The sequence below is a fragment of the Solea solea genome, chromosome 13 (assembly GCF_958295425.1).
Source record: "Solea solea chromosome 13, fSolSol10.1, whole genome shotgun sequence".
In the NCBI taxonomy this organism is placed as follows: domain Eukaryota; kingdom Metazoa; phylum Chordata; class Actinopteri; order Pleuronectiformes; family Soleidae; genus Solea; species Solea solea.
Genome location: NC_081146.1, coordinates 20,832,947 through 20,856,667, shown reverse-complemented (window position 1 = coordinate 20,856,667; position 23,721 = coordinate 20,832,947). Strand labels below are relative to the sequence as shown.

At 39.2% G+C, this 23,721-nt stretch overlaps 1 protein-coding gene across 1 annotated transcript in view; it reads left to right on the top strand.

Moving 5' to 3' along the window:
• The window catches only part of tsnare1 (T-SNARE Domain Containing 1), a 74,827-nt gene that overhangs the window by 30,838 nt on the left and 20,268 nt on the right, over positions 1-23,721 (top strand). The window contains exons 8-10 of the mRNA XM_058646688.1: positions 68-223; positions 12,475-12,547; positions 19,125-19,207. Coding sequence (XP_058502671.1) covers positions 68-223; positions 12,475-12,547; positions 19,125-19,207 — 312 coding nt within the window. The remainder of the gene's footprint in view (positions 1-67; positions 224-12,474; positions 12,548-19,124; positions 19,208-23,721) is intronic.

Here is a 23,721-nt window from a genome sequence, read left to right as displayed (position 1 = left end):
TGTAAGATCCCTCATCCCGGCGGATCAATCTTAATTTTATGTTTGTGTGTGTGTGTGTTCCCAACAGAATCCACAGACTCCATCCAGTGAACAGCTGGAAGAGGGTCCAGTGTTTGGTGAAGCAGCGGGCTCAGAAGGAAGAGCTCAGGCTTTCTTATCTGAGATCAGCGAGGAAGATGTGGAGGTGCTTCACCAAAGAGAGGCAGCTGTGCTGCAGATTGAGGTAAAACACTTAGTTTAATTTTTTATAGTCACAACATTTGAACTGAAGTGAACTCAAGAGGAAGCTCTTGTCATTATACTCTGGTACAGAGAAATGGAAAGTTAGAAAAAAAATTGAGGTAATTATATATATATATATATATATATATATATATATATATATATATATACATATATACATATATATATACTGACAAACCATAATGCAGACATTCAGAGTTTTTTAATTAACAAAGATGTTTAACACAAGCTATACGGGTGAAGGCTTGAGGAGCTGAACATTGGCTTGCCCAGACAGAGTGTTGAGAGTCTCTGTGTGGTGGAACGTGCTCAAGTGGCTGATGTAACTAGTAGGGTGGACTCAGAGATGATGAGCAGCAGCGTCCAGCACACAGAGAAACAACTATTAATCCCCACTTACAAACACAGGGAAAGATTCTGAATTAAAGTGATAGAACACATGTCACTTAGAACACTGTTGCAGACACTCACTCATGATTTGGCGACGTGGGGAGGAAATCCCAGAGCTTAAGTCATGGCAATGATGCAGACATGAAGTACAAGTGCACAGCAGTCATGTGAGTAGAGGAGACCCAGCTAATTGGGAAGTCACCACACCTGTGGCACTACCACTTAGAGAGCAGCACACACTCCAGGTGTCACAGTGGATGGAGTGATGGAGTAAAAAATGAAACAAAGACAAGCTTATAAATAAAAACAAAATAAACTAAGCACAAACTCACAAATAGTTACTCCTCATTAGGTAAATGCTTGTGCAATTCACAGTCAGGTTTATTTTAAAGTTTTATTTTTTGAAGCAGTCAAAATTGTTTATACTTCTATTCAAAGTGATCGTAGATGCCGCTGCAGTAATAACACTTTACTTTCAATACTTTGTCAGATTAGTCTGTATACACAGAGTAAACTTTTAGCAAAATGGTGCAGCAGTAAAAGACGTAGAGCTGAGCTACTGTGCAGCTGTGTTGAATTGAATTCATCACATGGTTGCCTGTTGTTACACTGACTCCACTATGACTGTTACCACAGGAGCAGCTGGAGATTAGAAAACCTGCTGAAGGGCATCTTGTCTGTAATTCCTCTTCATGCAAAACTCCAAAAACTGAAATTGTCTGAAGGTGTTTACAAGCTGCCACAGTCGATAACCGGTTGTATTTGATTCATGTTATAATGATTCAGGATGTAGGACACTGAGCCCCGGGGCAGTGAAATATAGCAATAGAATTTTATCTTTCCTAGCTACGGTGTGTGCAGGTTGACTAAAAACAATGCACCTTCACTCTTTTTTTGTGTTTTTACTGGAGATCAAGAAAGGTTATCTTTCTACATTTTCAAAACTTCAAGCAACACCGACACTCATTACATCCACAGACTGTAGGGCAATTGTTTTCTGCCACAACAGGAATTTGTGGTCTGCATGCAAAGCACAGCCTGGCTGGCTCTATAGGTATAGGAGCAGGGCCCACTGCAAGCAAAAACTAAAAAAAAACAACTTTGTAATTCTATTACTTTTGTACATTTAGCGATTGATTTATCTTTTAGTCTCAGAAAGCACTGGCAGTTCAGCCTTCAAATCAACACAGTCTAATTGGATTTAAATGATCTAGATTTGCATTTGATCTTCCTGATCCAGAAACAAACATTTCAACATTCCAATCCATTATCCAAAAGCCAATCAGATTACTTCTGAACAACATTCAGCATGTGTGTAGAAATAAACCTGAACTGGAATAAATGTTGTGTGCTCTACTTTAAGTTTTGGGTATTCCATCAGGACCAATAGACTTAAGATTTATCTTAATCTTATATCTTAAATATTAAAGGTTATGCTCCTAAAACGGCCTGCTTTATCTCTTTAGCAAGAGTCAGTTTACACAAACACACTGCAGTTAGGACCTCCTGATTTTTTGGGCCCTCAGATCTGTGCCCAAGAGGCAGACAACATCATTTTTTGTTGCATTTAGAATTAAACATTATCCCCGCTGAGATATAATATTTCACATATGTCCCAGAAGCCAAATATTTGCCAGTCATGGTTCATGTTCTCCTGACTATGTATTCCCTACCTGCCTCCAAAATCCAAACCTGTTTACGATTATTCACTCAGGGCCAGATGAAAAATACACTTTTTTCATGTGCATAAATCGGTCCCATAGACTTATGTACACAACAAATACAGACCCCTGGACATTTACCTTTAAAGACATGATTCTGAGATAGAAAAAAACTAGAATTTACAACACAGGGAGAAAGGGAGAAAAAGAAAAGCAAATATTGCCTCCTTGGAGAGCAACACACGTCAAGTTAGCGACTTGAAACTCAGATTTTCTCTTTTTCTGCCACCTCTGAAAGCTTATTAGTGTTTTGTCATAGTTCGCCCATGCTGCTGCAGGATATTGAATTATTACCAAATTATGTATGTGGTTACACAGACTTATTTGTTCCATTACCTGTACAAAGTGGGATTGGAAGGAAAAGCTCATCATTATTGTATATGTACAGTCAACCAGTAAACAATATCTGATTTTTATTTATAGTTTAATTGTTGTATTCATCCAAGATTACGAGGTATGTAAATACAAATAAATCAAAATAATAATATTTTAAATTTAAAAAATTAACTAAAAGACAATTGCACCTCATGGGGTCACACGGTGGCGTAGTGGTTAGCACTCTCGCCTTGCAGCGAGAAGACCCGGGTTCGAGCCCCGGTTGGAACAAGGGCCTTTCTGCATGGAGTTTGCATGTTCTCCCCGTGTGTGCGTGGGTTCTCTCCGGGTACTCCGGCCTCCTCCCACAGTCCAAAAACATGCAATGTGGGGATAGGTAAATTGGACACTCTAAATTGACCATAGGAGTGAGTGTGAGAGTGAATGGTTGTTTGTCTGTCTCTCTGTGTGGCCCTGCGATGGTCTGGCGAACTGTCCAGGGTGTACCCCGCCTGTCGCCCGATGTAGCTGAGATTGGCACAGCACCCCCCGCGACCCTCTGGCAGAGGATAAAGCGGTAGATGATGACTGACTGACTGACAATTGCACCTCATCTAGTCTTCGTTCACATTGAACCTTGAAGAAAACTGGCCGTTGGATGACAGGGCAATTCACAGTGATAGGAGGCTCCTATTAACTGTTCCTTTACAACTATTCTGCATACAGGTCCCTCTGGTGGAAAAATCATTACTCGAGCACTGCCAACAACTGCCTGGAAGCCAAAAATATTTTTAAAGAGAGTTACACAATAAATACAACAGAGCCATTCGGAAATGCCAAAATTGTATAAGTAGTTTAAGTAGTTGAATGAGTAGTTTTACAACCTCGGGTTGAAAGTCAGCAATTGTTTTCAATGTTTTTCTAGTGTCTCTGTCTGCCATAGCTTAAATACGGAAATCTTAAGAACATAATCACATTACTAATAATTCCATAACTGTTAGCAGTGTGATAAATCACTGAAATTGTTCTCCAGAATTAGTTTGAGTTAAAAGGGAATCATTTCTCTTTTAGTGCCTAAACTGTGTCTGTTTGGGAGGAGAACCAGCCCAAGTCTTGAAGAGACAAACACAAATAACTCTTAATGGACAAAGGGTATTGATATACAGCATATACTCTATGTGTATACAGCATGTTTTTGGTGTCAGACATGACTTACTGTGAAAAAAACTCCTTCTGGCAATGAGAAAGGAGTCAAATAACTTTTTCAGCAGATTTACCTGCATTTAAAAGGCTGCTTAAACCCACCAATCTTTTTCAACCCCTTTAAATATAAATATTTACTGTATTAATATTCCCTGAAAGCATCAACAAGGACTTTTGTCGGCAAATCTGCTGAGGAAACTTTAGAAGATACACTTCATCAGCAGTCTCAGAAGCATATGGCTGAATTAAAGCCTGACACCTGGCGCTGCAGTCTGCCTTTAAACTGACAAGCCTGTGTGTGTGAGACGGTCCAACTTTTGACAGCAGTTTGCTATCCAGCGGTTTGAAGACTAATGATAATGTTTTAGGAACACTTTGCAGCATAATGAAGATGTAACTCTGTGCCCAGTTGGAGCCGTCTGAACTTCATCAACCTTTCAAATCACTTAATCCCACCGCGGGGAGCTGAGCTGAGGAGGAGAAGAAAAAGGCAGTGCATCAGTCTACCCCTGTAGAGTGACACACGGCGAAAGGGAATGACAGCTTTATTCCAGCGCAGGCGCCAGTGTGAGCCAGTCAGATGATTGGTGTTCAGACAGCATTGTCTGGACCTTACTTTAGTCATAGCTGCATAAATGTCATGCTCTGACAGGCACTGAGGGGCTTGATGTTGTTGCACCAGGGAGAGCGATAGTATCTGGCGATGCGCTTTTTCACCTCCCTTCCACTCTCCTTGCCGCGTTTCTTGCCACCCAAACGCCACCTTTCATCCCCTTGTAGGAATAAATCTGCAGTATTTGCTCTGAATCCCAACATGCCTCACTTTCTTTCCCCTGCTGCTGTCCTCCCAGAGGAGCGGCGAAGCCCTCAGTTTGTTGCCGTTATCAGCCCCTCGCTCTGTGGAAAAGCTTTGATGTGCTTCTGAGGTTAATTCCACCTTCCTCAGAGACTGTGTGTGTGTGTGTGAACTCGGCCACAGCTTCTTGGCTACAGCTGAGCTGGCAAGTTATAGTGCACTGGCTGGGATTTATCTTACAAAGCCTTTTCCTACTCTTTCCTTCAGCACCGTCATGATTTCCTAAAGTCCTCTCTCTATAGGACCAATCCAGTGGCATCTTGTCCCCCTTCCTGTAAATTATGTTCAGAAATGACTAAACTGCAACAGGAAATAAGGTTTTGTAGGATTTGTTCAGATGCAGCTTTTTTCATGTGAATAAACTATTATGTTAATTATTCATAGCAGATTAGCTGCTATGGTTTTAACGAACACAAGGCTGCTATGGCAACAACGAAAGAGTCTTTAATAAAAAATCTTGGCGAACAGAAAGTCAGAGCAAGTGAAATGTCTGTCCAAAGTTAAGCAAAGATCTGAAATGGGGGAACACAGGGAGCAATGAGACGATTTTGTCTACAACTTGTACATGTTATGGTCTGATGGGGGCTTTAAACTGTCAGCGCCTGTTTCACTGTATATGCTTTGGCACAGGGGGTCATCTAATCAAAAATAAATTCATCAACAAAAGACCATGGGACAACTTTCAAGGATAATCTAAATATTACTCATCCAGTACATATATATATATATATATGGAGAGAGAGAGAGAGAGAGAGAGAGAGGGAGGAACTCAAAGTGTGTTTGCATATTAGTGTATTCTCAAGACAGTGTATCCATAGAGTTTAGCTTTCAGTAAAGACAGGTGTAGTGGGAAACACTTAATATAAATGATGCCAGCTGACAGATAGGAGGACATTTTCAAAACCGTGAGCAGGAGGTATATGAGAGAAAGTGATTTATTTAGCCAAATCATTTGTTATTAACCCTGGCAATCAAAGGCATATTGATTTGGCTCTTTTTACACATTGAAGCTAATATCATGGTGGCAGACCACGTACTGTTTGTTAGTCTGCTCCCTCGAGATAATGAGAATGTGAGGTTTCTGTGAAATTTAAAGTCGTATAGTCTCCTCAGAATGGATTATGTGTTGCTTCCTCATTGAGAGACACTGTAGGTAAACATTTTCAATTTCTTCTAATACAAGTCACATCAAATGATTGAATGAATGAATATGCAATCTAATGTACAGAGAAATATCTTAAAGTCATGCACACAGCAATTAAACATTTTTTTCTATGAAAACCTTCTTTAAATTAAGGCTATAAATACTTAAAACTGAAGAGGGAGTAGATTATGTGTTGTCGTCGCAGTTTAATGTCCTTCAGGCTTTACCTGAGAGGAAACAAGATTTTACATTTATAAACCAATTTATCCATAAGGGCAAAACGGAGAGATGTCTCTTGTGTAGTGGGAAAAAATGTCAATTATATTTCTCTCTACTCTTCTCACAAGTAAGCGTACAAATCTGTTTAACAGTTGTTCTGCTGTTGCCCGATGCCTATGGGCCCGGGTGGGAGATGTAGGGAGAATTTTATATCAACGTTAAAGTTGATAAACTTTTTTTTCAGGTTAAATCATTGTATATGGTATCTAGTAAAGAGTGTGAAAGTGGGAAAAGTGCAAGGAGGGTGTACCAATATTAGAATTGGTTATTGGCTTCATTTATTTATGCAGGAATTAACACAATTCTGGACCAAAAAACATGTAACTTTAATTTAGACTTAAATATTAATGTGATTCAACTGCTTGTGGCACTTTTGGCAGGAATGAGAATGATGATAACCATAGTTTCACACTAAAATGAGTGGGTATAACCAAAATTACTAAAATTCACCAAATCCATGTGAAGAAACTTAAAAAAAATAATGCAATTAACACCATCCCCATGGCCAGTGGTTGGTTTGTGTTCTTAGTTTCACCCCTGCATCACACTTGCGTAAACACCACCATGTTTATGATAACTTGTGGGTGGTTACTCTTGTGCATTTTTTATTTAGGTTTCTCTCTTAATCAATTACATAGATCGAGTGGCGGTCCTGGTTTGTATGACACCCTTGGGCAGACTGCCTCTCATTCTGGAAAAATCCTTTCAAACCCAAGATTAAAATGGTTGGAAAAAGAGAGTTTTGCCTCAAATACAAAACATAATTGAGAATGTTGTGCAGTTGTAATACAATTCCTGAGGCACACAGTTGCCATGACAGAGACCTCTGTGATGATATGAATCTTTTTTATTAGTGTTCAAACTCGTCCTCATTTAAGGCTTTACACTGATCAATATCCTGTGTTGATTGGTGTGTTGCATCAAGCTGCTTGATACACACACGAATTTTGTTTCCCCCTCGAGGGCTATGGATTTGTCAGGGTGCAGCCAGGAACTAGAGGAACTTGAAGTGACAAGCGCTGACAGCAAATGATGACTAATGTGCCTGTGGAGCACGGATACATCACTGAGCCCTGCCAAATTACAATCGTCTGGACAGAGTCGGTTAACTTTCATCCTAAACCAGACGGCACCTGAGAAACGCTAACGCTTTAGCCAATAAAACACAACAAAGCACATATTCCATGGTTGGCTGCTGTTTGCTCAGCTCTGGCTTGAAGGTCTGTTCTGCAGCTTCAGCATATTTCAGCATATTACTGTGAAGTGAAGTGATTGCATTAAGATGACTGCAATATAGGTTATATATCCTGGTGATAAGATGTTAACAATGTAATATAATCACAGTAACATGAGTTATACGCAGATATACTCCATGTATATAAGCTTGGATTACGGAACAGCTTTTGCCAGCTAATTTATTTGTACCTTTCCTGTTTAACTCTGTGAGGGTTGTTCAGTTTTGTTGTCTTCATTTTCTTGCAATGTCTTTTTAATAATAAGTATAAGAATTAAGGAAAGCTGACTCAAATTATTTGAATATGCTGATTCTGCTTCTTGTATTTTGTTGGAGCAAAATTAAACGTTAATTACTGTGTCTTTGAGCAATAGTACCAACGTTTGGATGTAAAGAAAAACAAAAATTATAGTAGCAAATAAAAGACATGATATAAAATGTTATTGAGTTATATATTAATTTAATTTCAAATTCAAAGCAATAGTAGTTGATTTAGTAGGAAACACAGGCTGCAGAAAAACCATGAGCAGTGAATATTTGCACTTCTTAGTTTTCTCATAAATATTTCAGGGACATAGTTAATTAGTCATTTAGAAATTATAGCCGATTTATTTTAATTTTTTAGCCTAGATTCAATAGTGGATATAACAGTTCAATTACATAATGCAATAATTGCATAACCAGTTAATGAGCACTTTTGCGTCTTCAAATCAAAGCAGTCACTCAAGGTTTTTTTTTCCTTTTTTACCCAGGGTAAACTAAGAATATTATAGTTGTGCTGCGCAGTATAACAGTGCTTTTTATTTATTCCAAGTTAAGTGCACCATCATTTTACATGAAACACATACTACCACATCTGAAGACGACACTCATTAACCACGTTTGCATGTAATATGAAAGCTGTTTAAATGCAAGTCACAACACATTACATGTCATTTAGAAGACACTTTTATCCAAAGCGACTTACAATGAGTAAGTATGTGTATGTACAACAACACATACAATATTGGGTTGACTTGAGTGTTATAATTCACACTTTTAAGGCTCTAATGGCTGGTTTTGTTCTAATTATGGTTTTGGGCTGTTAAATAGATCACATCACACTTATTGGTGTTTTTAGCCAGTCCATTTATTGCAGACTGTGTGTTTGTTTTTGTTTGTGTGACATAAACCAGTGAGGACATTTGGGGAAAGTGAGGACATTTCATCTGTTTAAGGTTTTTTTTAGGTTTAAGACCTGGTTTTATGTTTAGGCATATAGTTTTGGTGGTTACAGTTGGGTATGGTGCTAGGGAATGCATGATGTCTACAAGCGTCCTCATAACGAATCCTGTGCAAATGTGTTTGTGTGTGTAGTTGTATTTGTTACCTTTCGGCAGATACATTGACCTTGTCAGAACCATTAGTCCCCGTGGGGACCAAAACCTGGTCCTAATGAGGCAGAACTTGATGTTTGTGCATTAAGTGGTTATGGTTAAGGCTATAGGGATAAGGCTTTGGATATTCTGGCCAGGATACGTTTTTGGCCGTCATTTAAAAGAATATGTCCCCAGAGTGGTTGGATTGCAAAAGTATAGCCCCAGTCTGTCTTAGGTGCCTTAGCGTTGACTGCTTGTGATCGGATCGCCCAAAACAGATGTTATTGTGTGGTCTGAACCAGGTTTGTGAGTGGGAGACAGCACTTAAGAGTTTGTAGTAACTTGTCAGAACAAACAAGGTGTGAAAATGCCTTCTCCCAATCTCCCCAACGCCTCTTCGGGGGCCTTTCTGTCTACCACCACTTTCCCTCCTCATGGCTGACTAGCATACCTAATCAGCTCTTATTCCTGAAGCTGATTCACCTTTTAAAGGCTGGTAGCAGCGCTCCGCTGTGCCACACTTCCCTCTGCAGGCACATGAGGAAACTTCCTCACTGGGCTGTTTGTCTCATCACTGTTAGCTGAGCCATACATTAGCATGTGTGCTGCTGGTCTCTGTAAACGGCAATCGTTACAGGACATCCTTCAGAGGATAATTATGTGCTCTACGTGGCGCAATCACTAATCCCTCGTTCTAATCCCTGTCATATGCTGGAATATACAATAAATCATGTTCATTCTGCGGGTGCTTTTTTAAAATACCAAAACATGGCCTGGAGATTTCACTGCTAATACCATGAACTTTACAGGTTTGAGCTGCCCCTGGTAGGCTACGACCAGGATTGTATATTAGCTATAATGCAGCTCAACGGTAACAGAAAAAGATAATACTGAAAATTTAATTTAATCTATTATAAATATATTTCTAATGAATAAGCATGATCTTAATATTGGCCATAACTGAGAAGCACTATGTTAAATGTTAAAGAATAAACATAACAACAATAAACAAAGAGATATCATTATTTAATGATCCCAACATTCACATTCACCACATGCTGGGAAGCACTACCATCATTGAGTCTACAAATAGTCTCAATGAAAGACGACTAATAAAGTCGTCTGTATGTCTGTCTGTCTGTCTGTCTAGTCAATTGTGTCCTGGTCCAGAGGTTGAGGCCAATGCTGAAGTTCAAGTAAAAGAAAGGTAGCATCAGATTTTCCTTTTTTTTCTTTATCTGATGTAGAAAAGCTTTGCATCAAGTCTGACCCGCAGACCCCCCCCCCCCCCCCCCCCATCCCTATCAGTTCCTATCACACAGATCCATATGACTGGATGAAAAAAGAGATGCAGGAATGCCATTGACTGAGGTATCCATTGTATGCTGCCAAAAGACTTATGTTTGTGACTCTCTCGCTCTCCCTCTCTCTCTCCCTCTGTGTGTGTGTGTTGGCCTCAAATTTAATTGTGTTTCTGTGTCTCTGCTGTCCACACACTAGACCTCGGTGTCAGGTGGGATAGATGTCTGAATTCAGTCTGACATCTCAGTTTCATGAAAATATACAGACCCTTGGAGCCTTTCAATTGTTCAAGCATGTCCTTTCCATTAGTTACACACAATAACAACAGCAGTGGCGGCAGGGCTGACAGGGGTCAGAACCGGCACAGGTGAGAGTGGAACGAGTCTGACTCAGTGCTTTCAATCATGTGTTGGTGACATTTATTGATCCTTATCCAGAATATTATTTTTCTTTGCATGTGCGCCTCCCATGGAGGTGAATGTCAGCTGATTCTTGAGTCCCAACCCGGTCTACATTATTATATGTCACCATTGTATGTTTTTGTATGAAGCACTGACACGTGTGAGCTCATGTTTCCTAACTAATATGAAACTGCTCATTTACATGTCTTGCATATCAGCGGGGTGGTGTTTTGGTAATGTCGCCTTTGACTAAAATGCGGGTGTGTGGTTAGGTTTAGGCACACAAGGTCACCTGTCAACTTGTCTATCTGATTAGGTTTCAGTTGTCAAAAATCAAGGTCACAGTGACCTTGCGAAACGTTTTTCGGGCAACAAAAAGTCATACAGTAATTGTGGATGGCACTAATGATGGATCTTTGAAGCAGAAAGAGAAATTGTGAACATTTTCCTGCAACTTCACTGGTTTGTAGAGGAACAAACCTTTGAGGTGGTTATTCTTATTTATTGGAAACATTTGTTTTAAAGTGAAATGAGACATAATAATTAGGCATATTATTTTGAACACGACTGTAAATGGTGTGGTTCACAAGGTTTTTTAAGTGTAAATGCCAGTTATTTTGCCTTTACAGCCACATTCCAATAGGTTTCTCTTGTATATTTGACCAATGTGGGTGAGACCATGGCTAACCAAGATCAGACTGAGCTGAGGGATGACTAATGAATGACACTTTACTTGAGTGCAAACCAAATGAATCAAACAGGTTTCAAACACAATATAAACATGCTTTTCCATCACCTAATGTTCACATCCATGCTGAACTTTAATCTCTAAGCAGTGCTGGTATAGTTAATCTGATAAAGAAGCCTCCTCCAGTAAACCTGATGTAAACTTTGGAGGAAAGTCTTCACTTGGTTGCCAGCCCAATGTCACTACCCAGTGGCTGCTAGATTGTTCATGAGTAGAATTTAAAGCTTATTAAATATGGAAAAGGGCACAGTGTTGGCCCACAGCCTGGACACCCACTCAGGCCTCAGGCAGGGGTCCCAACCTGTCACATATCGGCTCTCTTTTTTGTGTGTGTGTGTGAGTGTGTGTGTGTGCCTTTGCCTATTGACATTCACTTCCTCACATTATTTGCTAAATTGGTTACACACTGTTCTGTCATTATGATGAAATGGGCCCTGATTGTGCGATGCTTTGCCAGGTGAAATACATTTGTATTCTGTTACAGCATGATCGACAGGGTTACCAAAAGATAAATGCAAAGCAGTCTTTAGCATCACAAGGTTTGCCAGTGGCCATTCTGGCTCCATTCAGATGGTTTTTGCCAAGTGGCAGGATGGCTGCCAGTTTCCACAGCAATCTCCGCCACCTGTGATGGATGGCCCAGTGGGTTAGGCTACACAAACGCAGCTGTGATTGCTCAGAGCCATAATGGAGGAAAGGGGAGACCTGTGAGCAGGAGATAGACATAACTTTTATAAGCTTTCATGTTGCTCTGAGTTAAAATAGAGAGAGCAAATTCAATGTTGGGAGATCATGGGTAAATAGCTATGGTAGCTGCACCATTTTTCTTGGAGCACAGACAGAGGGAAAAAAAAACTAAAACATTTTTCTATACTTTTTTTGGCTCTTTTGTACGCCTGGTGAAATGCTGTACAAACCAGCGCCAAGCGTGAAACATTTACACTCTACATGCCCATCCCACCACTCATGAGTGTGTTAGTTTTAAAATGATGTTGACTGTGTTGTCAGGCACATTGTTGAGCAGATTTCTTTTAAGGCAGTAGAGAGTGATTGTGCTTTTGACAAAAGAATCACCTAATTGAATGTCAATTTAATGACAGAGTATTTCACTGTGACACATTGTTGTGTTCTATGGCATAAATATGTCAAACCATGACGAGGATGAGGATGTTCTGTGAAGCATGAGTAATAAATGCCCATGTCATCGAATTAAACTGACAGACAGACGCAGAGTTGAACAGTAGAGTAACGTTTTTTTTGCTATTATGTTTTCTCCACAGAAAGACATGCTGGACGTCAATCAGATTATGAAGGATCTGGCCAGTATGGTTCACGAACAAGGAGATGCCATAGGTAAATTGTGTTAGTTTGTGTGCAATCTTTTGCTTCAATTTTTAAGGTCATGATTGACTCTAAGACGATGGAGAGATGAGGTAGGTAGAAATGCTGAGGTGATATATCTCTCCACAGGCCTGCTAATGCCTAGGTGTCCCACCAGTAGAGTTAGTTGAGGTGACTAGGGAGAGGATTGTCTGAGCCTCGATTCTTTTTTTAACATCTAAATACGATTACATGAAGCCTAGCATGCACCAGGATTTGTTTTGCTGTGAAAACCTGTGACATAGCTATATTTTATTTCAGTTGTGCAAATGAAAATACAGCTGTTTGGGGCTGCACCAAATACTGAATTGATCTGTTCATTGTTTTTAATTTGGTATAAAACCTGAACAATTTTGGTTTCTGCACAAAACAAGACATTGGAGGACAACATCATTTCCAGGTTTCTGACATTTTACGGACCAAACAAGTATGTAGAAGATAATCAACAGATTCATTGATTATATTGATTATGAAATAGCCGTTAGCTGCAGCACGAGAGCTGTTTGATATGAGTGACATATGTAGCATGTAACACAGTAAGTGTTTGTGTATGCTTAATATTAGTTACATTGTTATCACTGACTCAAGTCGTGTCAATAACCTTTGTGTTTTAATTTGACACGCTTGATTAATGACATGAGCACAATATTTCTACTTGGCAAAACAAACTTTTTTTTTTACCTCCACTGTGCTGCCAGGCCGGCACATACTGTGATGAAAGCCCAATGTTGTGGGGTTATACAGAAAGTTGTGGGTCAGAGAAAATCCATTTAGACACCCTGGTATCTGTAAATGATTCTCTGCACCCTGCAGTGATTTAAACTTGGCAGAAAGAAAGAAACTTAGCACACAGATATAGGGCAGATACGCAGGCTTTGCTGCTGGGTCACAAATCTGTTATCAGCTATGTCTGGCTCCATCATGAACATTCAGTGGAGAATTGGCTTTTACTTAATAATGTCACACAGTAGAACAGGCAAATAAGCATTACCTTGAAAACGTTGTTTTCAATGGTTTGTAGTTCAGTTCTGAGAGGAAATTAAATGTGTGAAAGGACTAAAGACTTCAGTCAGAGTCAGTTCATCTTGAGCTTTTGTGGCTCAGACAGTTTGATAAATATGAGGCTAACATTACTCTTCAACCTTTACTGTTACCAGTGACTTCTTAAAATGATATGGTCACTGTTATTCTTTCCTAATGTTGCATAATGAAAAATTAAATTTAAGAGACAGGGTTGATGTGAAATACAATTAGAATTCATGAAATGAAACTGAGGTAACACATTTCTGGGTTAATTCCTTAGTCAGATATAGAAATCAATGAAGTCTGCCTCCACATTTTGGAACTTTCTCTGGAATGTTTCTTCCTCTCGTGCTTGATCTGGATTATGACACATGAAAGAACTGCATACAGGGGATTTTTTTTTTATTCTCTTAATTTGAAAGGTATGGTATTATGGACACAGAAGGTGAAGGAACTCTGTGTACTCTCACCTAAAGGGATGATCGAAGAGATAGGACTCTGTGGAAGATTGCAGAGTTCATGAAATTACACCACGGCAGAAGAGAAGTCCAATCTGATCATCACAGAGCCATGCAGTAATGGACCTCATCCCATTAAAAAGAGATGCACTGAAATTGCCTTTGGCCCTTTTTCAAACAAGGCTTTCTTGGTGTAGAGGCGGATATGAATAATATGTGACGGTGAGTTTTTCACAAAGAGCAGCATTCAGCACAGAAAAAGGAAAACGTCTCAAGAAGGAAGGATTAGTGCTTTTATGGTTCATTTGTGCTGGCTAAGGACATAATGTCTGGGAGTAGAAATACACAATCATTAAGGTTGGTTTAGCAGGTGGACACAAATGCTGGCACACCGCACAAAAGAGGTTGTAAAAACATTTGCATTTATTTGTACACATCACAGAGAACACTTCTGTGTTTTAGGTGCTGGGAGATTATGTCTATAAGACACTGTATTGTCATAGTTTGTTTTTGACTTTTGGAATGAGCCAGGAATTGGGAATCTTTACAGATCCTTACAAATTGTATTCCACCTCAGGGCTTGCATGAATTAAGTCAAGCCATGCTAATGAATGAGATCATGAGCATAATACATCTTAAAAACAACAATAAGTGTGAAACCTGAGGGTGGCACTGCAAAAGACTTCATGAGGTTGAAAGGAGTTCATCCTCCTGAGAGAATGGTTTGGATGGAAATCACTGCTTTTGACATTTGTGAGAAAATGGAATTATGTCCTGCTGGGTGAAATGCAACCTCAGAGTGTCACTATGTTAGGAATCATCTTCATAGGATCGTGAATATTATAACATATAAAAAAAGCCTTATATCAAAAGGAAGTGGAACAAATACCTATATCTAGCAGATTTGCTCCAAAAGTTAATAGGTTCTTGCACTGCCCACATCCTCTCCGCCAAAGTTTCAAGAAAATTGGTTCTGAAGTTTTTAGTTACTCCTCCTGAAGACAGGTATTGTAGAAATCTACAAAGAGCTGACAGAATCTTAAAAGGTTTGGGAAGTCCTTCAAGTTTATATGGAAAAATAACGGTGATAAATTCTAATATCTGTAATATACCTTTCCCTGGAGAAAAGTTTGGCCCAAAGTATTTCAGTTTTTATGGGGTGGTAAGCCTGACGGGCTTAAAATAGCTTGTCTGTACAGACATTATAAACATGGTGGTCTGAAATCATTAAACCTTGAAGCACTCAACTTTGCATTTATAGCATCCTTATATCTGTGTTTATTGTAAATCCTCAGTGGCTGTCAAGGAAAGTATATTAAAAGTATGTTCACCTTCTAGAGTTCAAAAATAACTCTATCCATACCTTCAGTTAACTGTTTCTCATCTCAGCCATACATAAATATAAAGGTTTTTGGAGGAGGTGGTCTTAATGTGAACAATATTAACTATTCACCCATTTATCCATATATTATCCATGTTTATCGCTATTTGTCGTTTAAATTTCTACTTTAAAAGACATTTAAAGAAGTACATGTAAGTGATATTTCACTTGAACAACTATGACCTTTGTTAACCACGATGGTCATGTAGTAAATTAAATCCAAATTAAAATAAAAAAGCCTAAGTTTTCTTAACACTTTATAAAGACTGGATCTTAACATGATTTAATTGCGTGTAATGTGCAGACAAATTTCATGTCCCTGGATGCTGCAAGTGAATTATCATTTGGTTACTGTCCTCGAAATGCTGCTGTAGCAAGATGTTGATAAGGAAGCAGGTACTCCTCCACAGAGGCAGTGTGTCATCGTGAGCACCGCTGTGTTCCTGTAGAGGAAAATTGGAGTTATAATGAAGCAAAAGGTGGGAAAGCCTGCTGTCTCGATACTGTCATATTGAGTTAACTTTTTCTGCAAAACTGTATCTTGATGATGAGAAGGAGACATGAAACATGGGGAAAAAGGAGGAGAGACACATGCAGTAAAGGTCCGTCCAGCTGGGAGTTGCTCAAGGTACATCACACTCACAATTTGTGGAGAGTTCCTTATGTTGTGTATCCACCGAGTGGAACGGTTTATTTTGGTATGATTCATATTTTTTTTTTGCATTTCCATTAGGAATAATACCAAAATAACCGGCACAACCAGAGTAAAACGGTACGGTACAGTCAGAAAAAAAATCACTCCCTTGCAACCGTTGTTGAATCTATTCTCATGCAAATCTTGACGACAAACAGACACAAACCAAGCAGGAAATGAGCTGATGGATGTCTTCCATTGTTGTCTGTTGTGTTGTTGTCTACTGTGTCATTGCAGCAGTGCGATGTCATGCTACGTATCTCACTCGCGTGGTCATAGGGCATAGCGCACACCCGCCTAGTACCAAGTACTACCAAGTAAAGATACTGTTCTCAGGGCTTTACCATTCCAAGCTGTACCATAGCAGGCAGGGCAGAGCCAGACACTGCAGTCCACTGATTTGTCAACCGAGAATCGTCACTTGCATGCATCAGTGCAGAAAAACAGCTGTGCTCTGAGCAGCTTGCAGCCTTCTCTCAAACAAAGCTTGACTTCTTGTGATAAACAGTGACATGCCAAGAAGAGCACAGCAGAATGCTGTCATCCAGTCTTGCTCTTTGTTCTCTTGTTCTTCTTCTTCTTTGTGGAATTTGTTGGCGAGATACACTGTGTGTGGTCTGGTGTTATGCTATTCATGTGGTTGATGCATATTAAGTCATTTGTTTCAGGGTACAGTTCTTTTGATTGTGAAGTTGGAAATATGGATTTACTGGGTTTTGGAAGAAGAGAAATGACATGTTTTGATAGGAAGTTCAAAATAAGAACAGGATTATTAGATAGTGAAATAAAGCCAGTGGGTTTAGCTGTTGGTTACTATAACAGTCCAACCATCAATCAATTAACAAGCTGAAGAAGTGTGTAGCATGTACTTCTCTCTCCTCTGAGTCACCAAAGGAGTACATCCATGCACTCAGCCTTCAGCTCTTGTTGAGTGTTAATTAAAATGTTAATTTTCTACAAGCTCAAACAATCCAGTAATGATCAGAAGTCAGCACAGCAGGAAACACTGAGGTGTCTTAGTCCACATCTCTTGTGACTGTGCGCTTTTCACATTCTCAGCATTAACGCCACATGTAATTGTGTGCATGGTTATGTAATATACCAAATATTGTAGAACATCTAGTTCATTAAACACATTTGGTCTCATCCCATTAACTTCTTTGTATTGACAACCTTTAATGGGGACCTTGCTCTTTTAATGGTCATTGGCCATTAGTTTGTAGTAAGTTGTAGTGAGTGCAGTATCGGAGTAGATTTACAAATACATATAAGAGTACACCAGATACTGGTATCAGTATTGGTGCATCCCTAGTAGTAACACTACTATTATGGGGGTTAGATGTCCCATAATGTGCAGTCAATACTGTGTGTGCACGGTGACAGTAAAACAGAATTCAGGATGAGTCTGCAGTTTTTTGGACCCTTTATGTGACTGATTACTATCTGATTGCTGAAAACATAATTTGGTGTTTGGTGGGATTAGAGTTGCCTCTTAGATAAACAAAACTACAAACTGTTCCCGTTGTCCTACAATTGGGGTTGTGGAATAATTAATTATCAGAGAAATCAATATTATTACTAACATTAAAATAGAAAGCGGTCTTTATGTCATCTTAAAAAGTCTGTCCTTCAGTGCAAATGGCAGTGTAGCTTCCCTGACGTCAGCAGTGGATGGAGGCGAAGGAGGAGATGAGAGAAAACAAGAGGAGAGAGAAGGGGGGGGGGCGAGAAACTAACCACAATTGACAGCAGCAGAGACTCTTACACTGAGCTCAAAAGAAACAAGTTCACATAAATTTGATAAAATAAAAATCTAATTATCCATTTAATTCAATTCAGCTTTGTTTTTGTCTTGGTGTTTTGTAACACAGTGGAGGAGGAGGAGGAGGAGGAGGAGGATGATGGACATATTGTTTTATAAAAATGTACTTCCATTACAGACCATTTAAAATCGGTTGTATTCATTTTTGTTTCTCCCTGTGTCCTTGCAGCCCTGTGACTGGGAGTAGAGTATTTCTCGGGCCATATTTTTCTGTCCAAACCCAACCAAGCACAAGAGAATGTTAACCAAACCCAACCAGAACCCAACATTCATTCTGCATTTTTTTGTCGGAGTAAGTTAAAGTAAACTGAAGTGTACTCAATCTGACATGGTGGTTGCAGTCTTTATTTATGGTTGCGACAAATGACAAATTTATCATTACATACAGTAGGAAGTAACAGCTAGCCCTATGAACACACACACATGCACAGGAGTTATCACCAGCACTAATGAGTAAAATACAATTTCAGACCCACCAATTAAAAACTCTTGTTGAACTGTAACCACTGCTCACTGTTTACATAATCCAACCATTGTGTTGTGCTGGCAGGAAGTGTGTAGTGTGGTTGAGGGTTTAAAACACTCCATGATGTCCCATTACAGCACTGGGGCTGTCGTAGCATGTGGCAACAAACACATCATAAAGCCATGTCTAACTTAAACAGACATGCTGCATACCCACAGAAAGGTCAGAAACTCAACTAAAAGCTCATAAAAACCATTTGAATGATCATTAAACACAGTTAAAACACCAATCAATCAAACCAGCAGGTGTAAAAAAACACAGTCACAGTGTAAACATTGAAAAATGTCACCGGAGAATCAGCCTGATGTAAACAAAGAAAACACATGTCAAAAAACACTTTGAATGAAGAACTACAGAACTTCGAGCAGGGGGTCAAAAAGAGGAGCTGGGATGAAGAGGTTAAATACTAAACACAATGTTTAGACTCAAACTGGTCTCAAACTATGTAAAGCTACTATTTTATTATCTCCAACCCTTCATTGATTTCTTACTATTTATTGTCAACTGTTCCAAGGGAAATATGTAAAAAGGGCCCCAAGAATATTTCTTTAATTTGTAAGAAAGAAAATGTATGAAAGAATTTTGAAACTTTGAGTTGTTGCACAAAATAAAAATGGCCCATTAAACAAATTTGCTTTTTTTCCAGACAGCATTGAAGATTACATCCAGACTTCGTCATCCAACGTGGAATCAGCCAATCAGGAGCTTGCGAAGGCCAACCATTATCAGGTACATTAAACTTCCTCCGACCTCAGTGCACTCCGTAGTTCACATTAACTTTGCTTGGTTTTAATTCAGTGTATTATACTGAGCTTTTGAATTGTAATGCACTCACAAGAAGCTTAGTTTGATTAGCTGTGCAAACAGGGACTTTGCTAACTAGATTACACAGCTTTGTCACGTCCCCTTCTAGCATAATAACAGAGATGATGTAATTCTGTGTCATAGTTATTTTTTTTTCCAGTTAAATTAATTGTATTTTGAGAGAGAAAACACAATATTGTTGCCTTGAGTCTTGTAACAACAAAACCACATATTTATTCCCATTTCATTGGTAAGTGTTATGTCTGTGGTGGTAATGGTTATAAATCTGTAGCCGTTGCTACAAGTGTATTGACTTAGAGAGGGAAATGCATTAAATGGCAATTTCAACAATTATATTGATAATTCTTTTCTTTGATTTTTGGGATGGCAAGAACTCTTCACAGAACATATTGGTGAGACAGTTTATGAGATGCCCAAGGCTCTGTTTCTGCACTTTCTTTTCAAGGAAATATATGTGTGTATTGCAGCTCTGTTAGGAAGTGTCTCAGTAGACCAGGACTCAGTATTGCTCTGTCTTGTGAATTTTGCAGGCAATGGTAAATATTGGATTGACTTTAGGGATATCAACCCAGTCAGTCAAATCTGTGGTTTGACATTGTATGTTTCGGCAAACCACAGATTTGCGTGATCTAATTTCTCAGAAAATGATGTTATGTATTTACTTGTCCACAGATGTGCATATGAATGTGATTGTCTTTTAACCACCTGTGCATTTGGCTCAATTGAGAACATTCTTGGCTGATGCCTACAGCAACACACTAAAATCCAGACCTAACACAGATATCCATAAAAGCCAATCCAGACATTTTCCTGCCAGCTCCCTCGTCAAATTTCTGTTTAACGTGAAAGTAATACCGGAATCAGACAACACCAAATTTTCAAGCGTTTTGGTCGTGACCAACACATTTCCAATGTCGGACCTGATTATAAATGACATCTCCCACGAAGCACTCCTGGATGTTGACCAATAGGATAACAGAGTGCTGAACCGGCGTAACATATACAGACATAAACATGGCAAAGAGGAAGAGGGATGCTGCTGCTGCTGCTGTTAGGTGGACACCAAAGAACATTTCATTGAGCTTTGGCAACAGTATCCCTGCCACTTTGCCGTCTCCTCAAGGGACTGTCACAACAAAGTCCATGAGCATCACCCACAAGACTTTTTATTTTATTTATTAGTTTATTTGTCATGGACAATGCAAAAAGTATTGTAACAAGTTGAAATTAACACATCACAGATGCATTGCATATAAGAGTTTTACCCAAGGCTAATTTGCTATCTCTGTCCCTGGTTAGGCTTTTCTATTGTACAGTTGTCAAAAATACATCAGTAATCTATCTACCATCTATCAACACTTCGGTGGCTATGATTGACAACTCCTTGCCCCGCCTCCCCAATGACCTACAAACTCATGCAGTGTCATGAACGATGATCGGTCAAGGTCATTGTTGTAGTGTTGCCAGTGCGCCCAACAAGACATGGCAAGAATCCATGCTATTCTTGTGATTGATAATCTGACATGGTGACCATCGTAAAAGACAAAAACATTGTGTAGTCTGATCCTGGCATAAGTGTACATGAGAACACAACAGAAAAAGCTCAAGATAGTGAGTGTTGTACCTGCTGAATGCTCAAACCAGGCTCCACCCTTCGCTGGGATGTTCCTTGACCATTCTTTATAAACATCAGTGATGGTTGTGCATTGAAATCCCAGGAAATTGGAAGGTTATATGGAGAGACTATGAGATGCTGCAATGAATTAACAAGCCGTTGAAGAGTTGTTCTCAATACAATGGCCAGTGAGTGTATATTTTTGGTTGAATCCTGGAGAGTTGTGGACTCAGCTTTATATTTCTACGTTGACATGGATATTATGCATCATATCAGCAGTCATTCCAAGAGAAAACGTTTGCTGAGCATTTTCAATAGTTGATGATGACTGCAGTGATTTCTGTCATCTTCTCATGCTGCTGCTGCTCCACTAGTGAGTGAACAAATAAGCGAATGGCAACAGCTTTCCAATTAATTGTCATTTCATTATCTCAAGGAGAGCTGAGCCGTGACCAAATTCACACCGAGCAATTTAACTCTCCGCCAATCCAGACAGCCACTGTCATTGCAAAGCGGACGGAATTGAAGAAGAACAACAAAGGAGAAAGAGAGACAGACGTGAAGTCTGAAAGACACACAGACAGGCTATTGGAAGTGGAGAGAGAGAAGTGCAGATTTTACACTGTTCCACATTAACAAACCCAATTACCTGTTTGTGAGGAGACTGCTTTAACAGTTATAGACGTTTTATTTTATGCAAGCTATAAATATTAAGGACTACTGATTAAACCAATGGAATTATATAGAAAGAGAAGGTGCCCTGAGGTACGCAGAGTTGTACCATTTATACTGTACTGATATGTATTGTTGAGATGGCAGATACTCCTGACACATGACATTTGTCATCTTATTCCTGCTTGTGCTAATAATAATATTTTCTACAAGAGGCTGATATGGAGTATAACAGCGCTAGTATTTTTTTACTGTAGTATTACTCGGACACACAGGTGTTCAGAATAATCATTAATTACACTGAATGTTAGGTGCTATCAGCCTACATTGTTACATAGTGTGCCAAAAAGACATTTTTCCAGAAATAACATGATGAATGGAGAGGACAAGGAGAAGGAGCTAACCTCCCAGTGTAATTATGTGTCATGAGCGAGGGAGATCATTGTAGTGAATAGGCACAGGTGAGATACTTAAGCATGATGACTTATAATGCATTGTGAACACACAAAAAATAGCCTTAACAAAAACGTACTCTGTCTTGCAGATGTGAAAGTTCATTAAAAAGTTACTGCAGACATCTACTGAGAGCTGGAAATGATGAAGTAATGTATTGTCAGATCAAGGTATTAACTCATACAAACCACTAAAGCAACTCTCAACAGACATGCTTATCTCTGGAAGCATGCTAGACAGGCCATTGTGCTATGAAAATGGTGTTGCTCTTGTGTGAATTATGAGATGGCACGCACCATTTATTTGAATAGAGAACGAAACAAATAGTCTGAAAAAGCAAGTGTACTAATAGAAAGTAAAACTTTACTGGAGTAAATAAAAAGAGGCATTACATTTGAAAGTGAAGTGAATGAAGCCACAATCAATGAGGCATGATGATTTCATGATACAGACCTCAAGAGCTTCCATTGCTTTAGGTTAAAGTCAGATCCAGTCAGGAAAAAATTGACATGTCTAAATTTTGTTCCATAGTGAGCAACATCTATTAACAGCAAACAACAGTTTGAGACAACATGGATGGATGGACACGACATGTTTTCTGTTATGGGGAAATCCTGTGACATGGCTGATTTTTTGATGCCCTTATATGAGGACGGGCTGAAGAGAAATTTTGAATGTTGACACTATATCAAGTACATTTAGTGACAAAACCTAACCACATTCATAAAAAGTAAATTATTATCACCCCCATTTCCTCAAAATGCCAAAAGCAACCAAAAATAGTGGTTCACCCAAGTGCGACAATCTGTTGTTGGTTGTTTGGAGCAGGATCTGCCCTAAGAACTCTTAATCTCATTTAATTCCCCATACAGTGGCTGAATATTTTTTACCAATCACTATCTTGTAATTACCCCATACAAAGTGAATGGAGCGTGAAGCTAATGGCACTATTGTGATCACATAAAAATGAAGGAATAGTTTGAAAGAGGCCAAACACTTTCAAGCCATTGGCACAGCCTTGAACACTGGTCTTTGTACACAAATGCATCTCCACCAATTAAGAGCAGATGTCACTTTCGTCTCGTGCCTTGCCCCGTCTATTCACATTGAAAATAAATTAAATCTATAATGCGTTGTCTGGAGGCAGATTACTCTCGCTGCTGCAAAGTTTCTCTAGTTGCTGCAATGTTTTATCACCTCATCTGTGTTCAGTAGACCACAGTGAACTCTCATTGTTGATTGCTGCACAAGATGGGTTATAATTACCATTATGTTGGAGCAGTTAGTGAGGGAAAAACTGAAGCTCAAAAGCTACAAAACAACTGAATTAATTATTGATCTAACAGGGGAAGTGGATGGTGGGCCCCATGCTGATGTCATTGTTAAGACTTTAAAGTCTCTCCGTCTTCAGAACTGAAAATTGATCTCTCAGTGAGTGACTACATCCCTCTTAGTTGTGAAAAAAAAAAATCGACTAAACACAGTTCTTCCCCCGGCTGAATTGAGCATAATATAGACCGACCATGCATTGTGACTGTGGACGGAACTACGGGAAGAGGAAGGTAAAGGAAAAAGAAGACAAAAACAGATGTCTTGTAAATTATGGGTAGATGGATGAATGGGCCCATCCAGACACTGACACATACAAATTGCATGCCCTTTTGACAAATAAGATAAT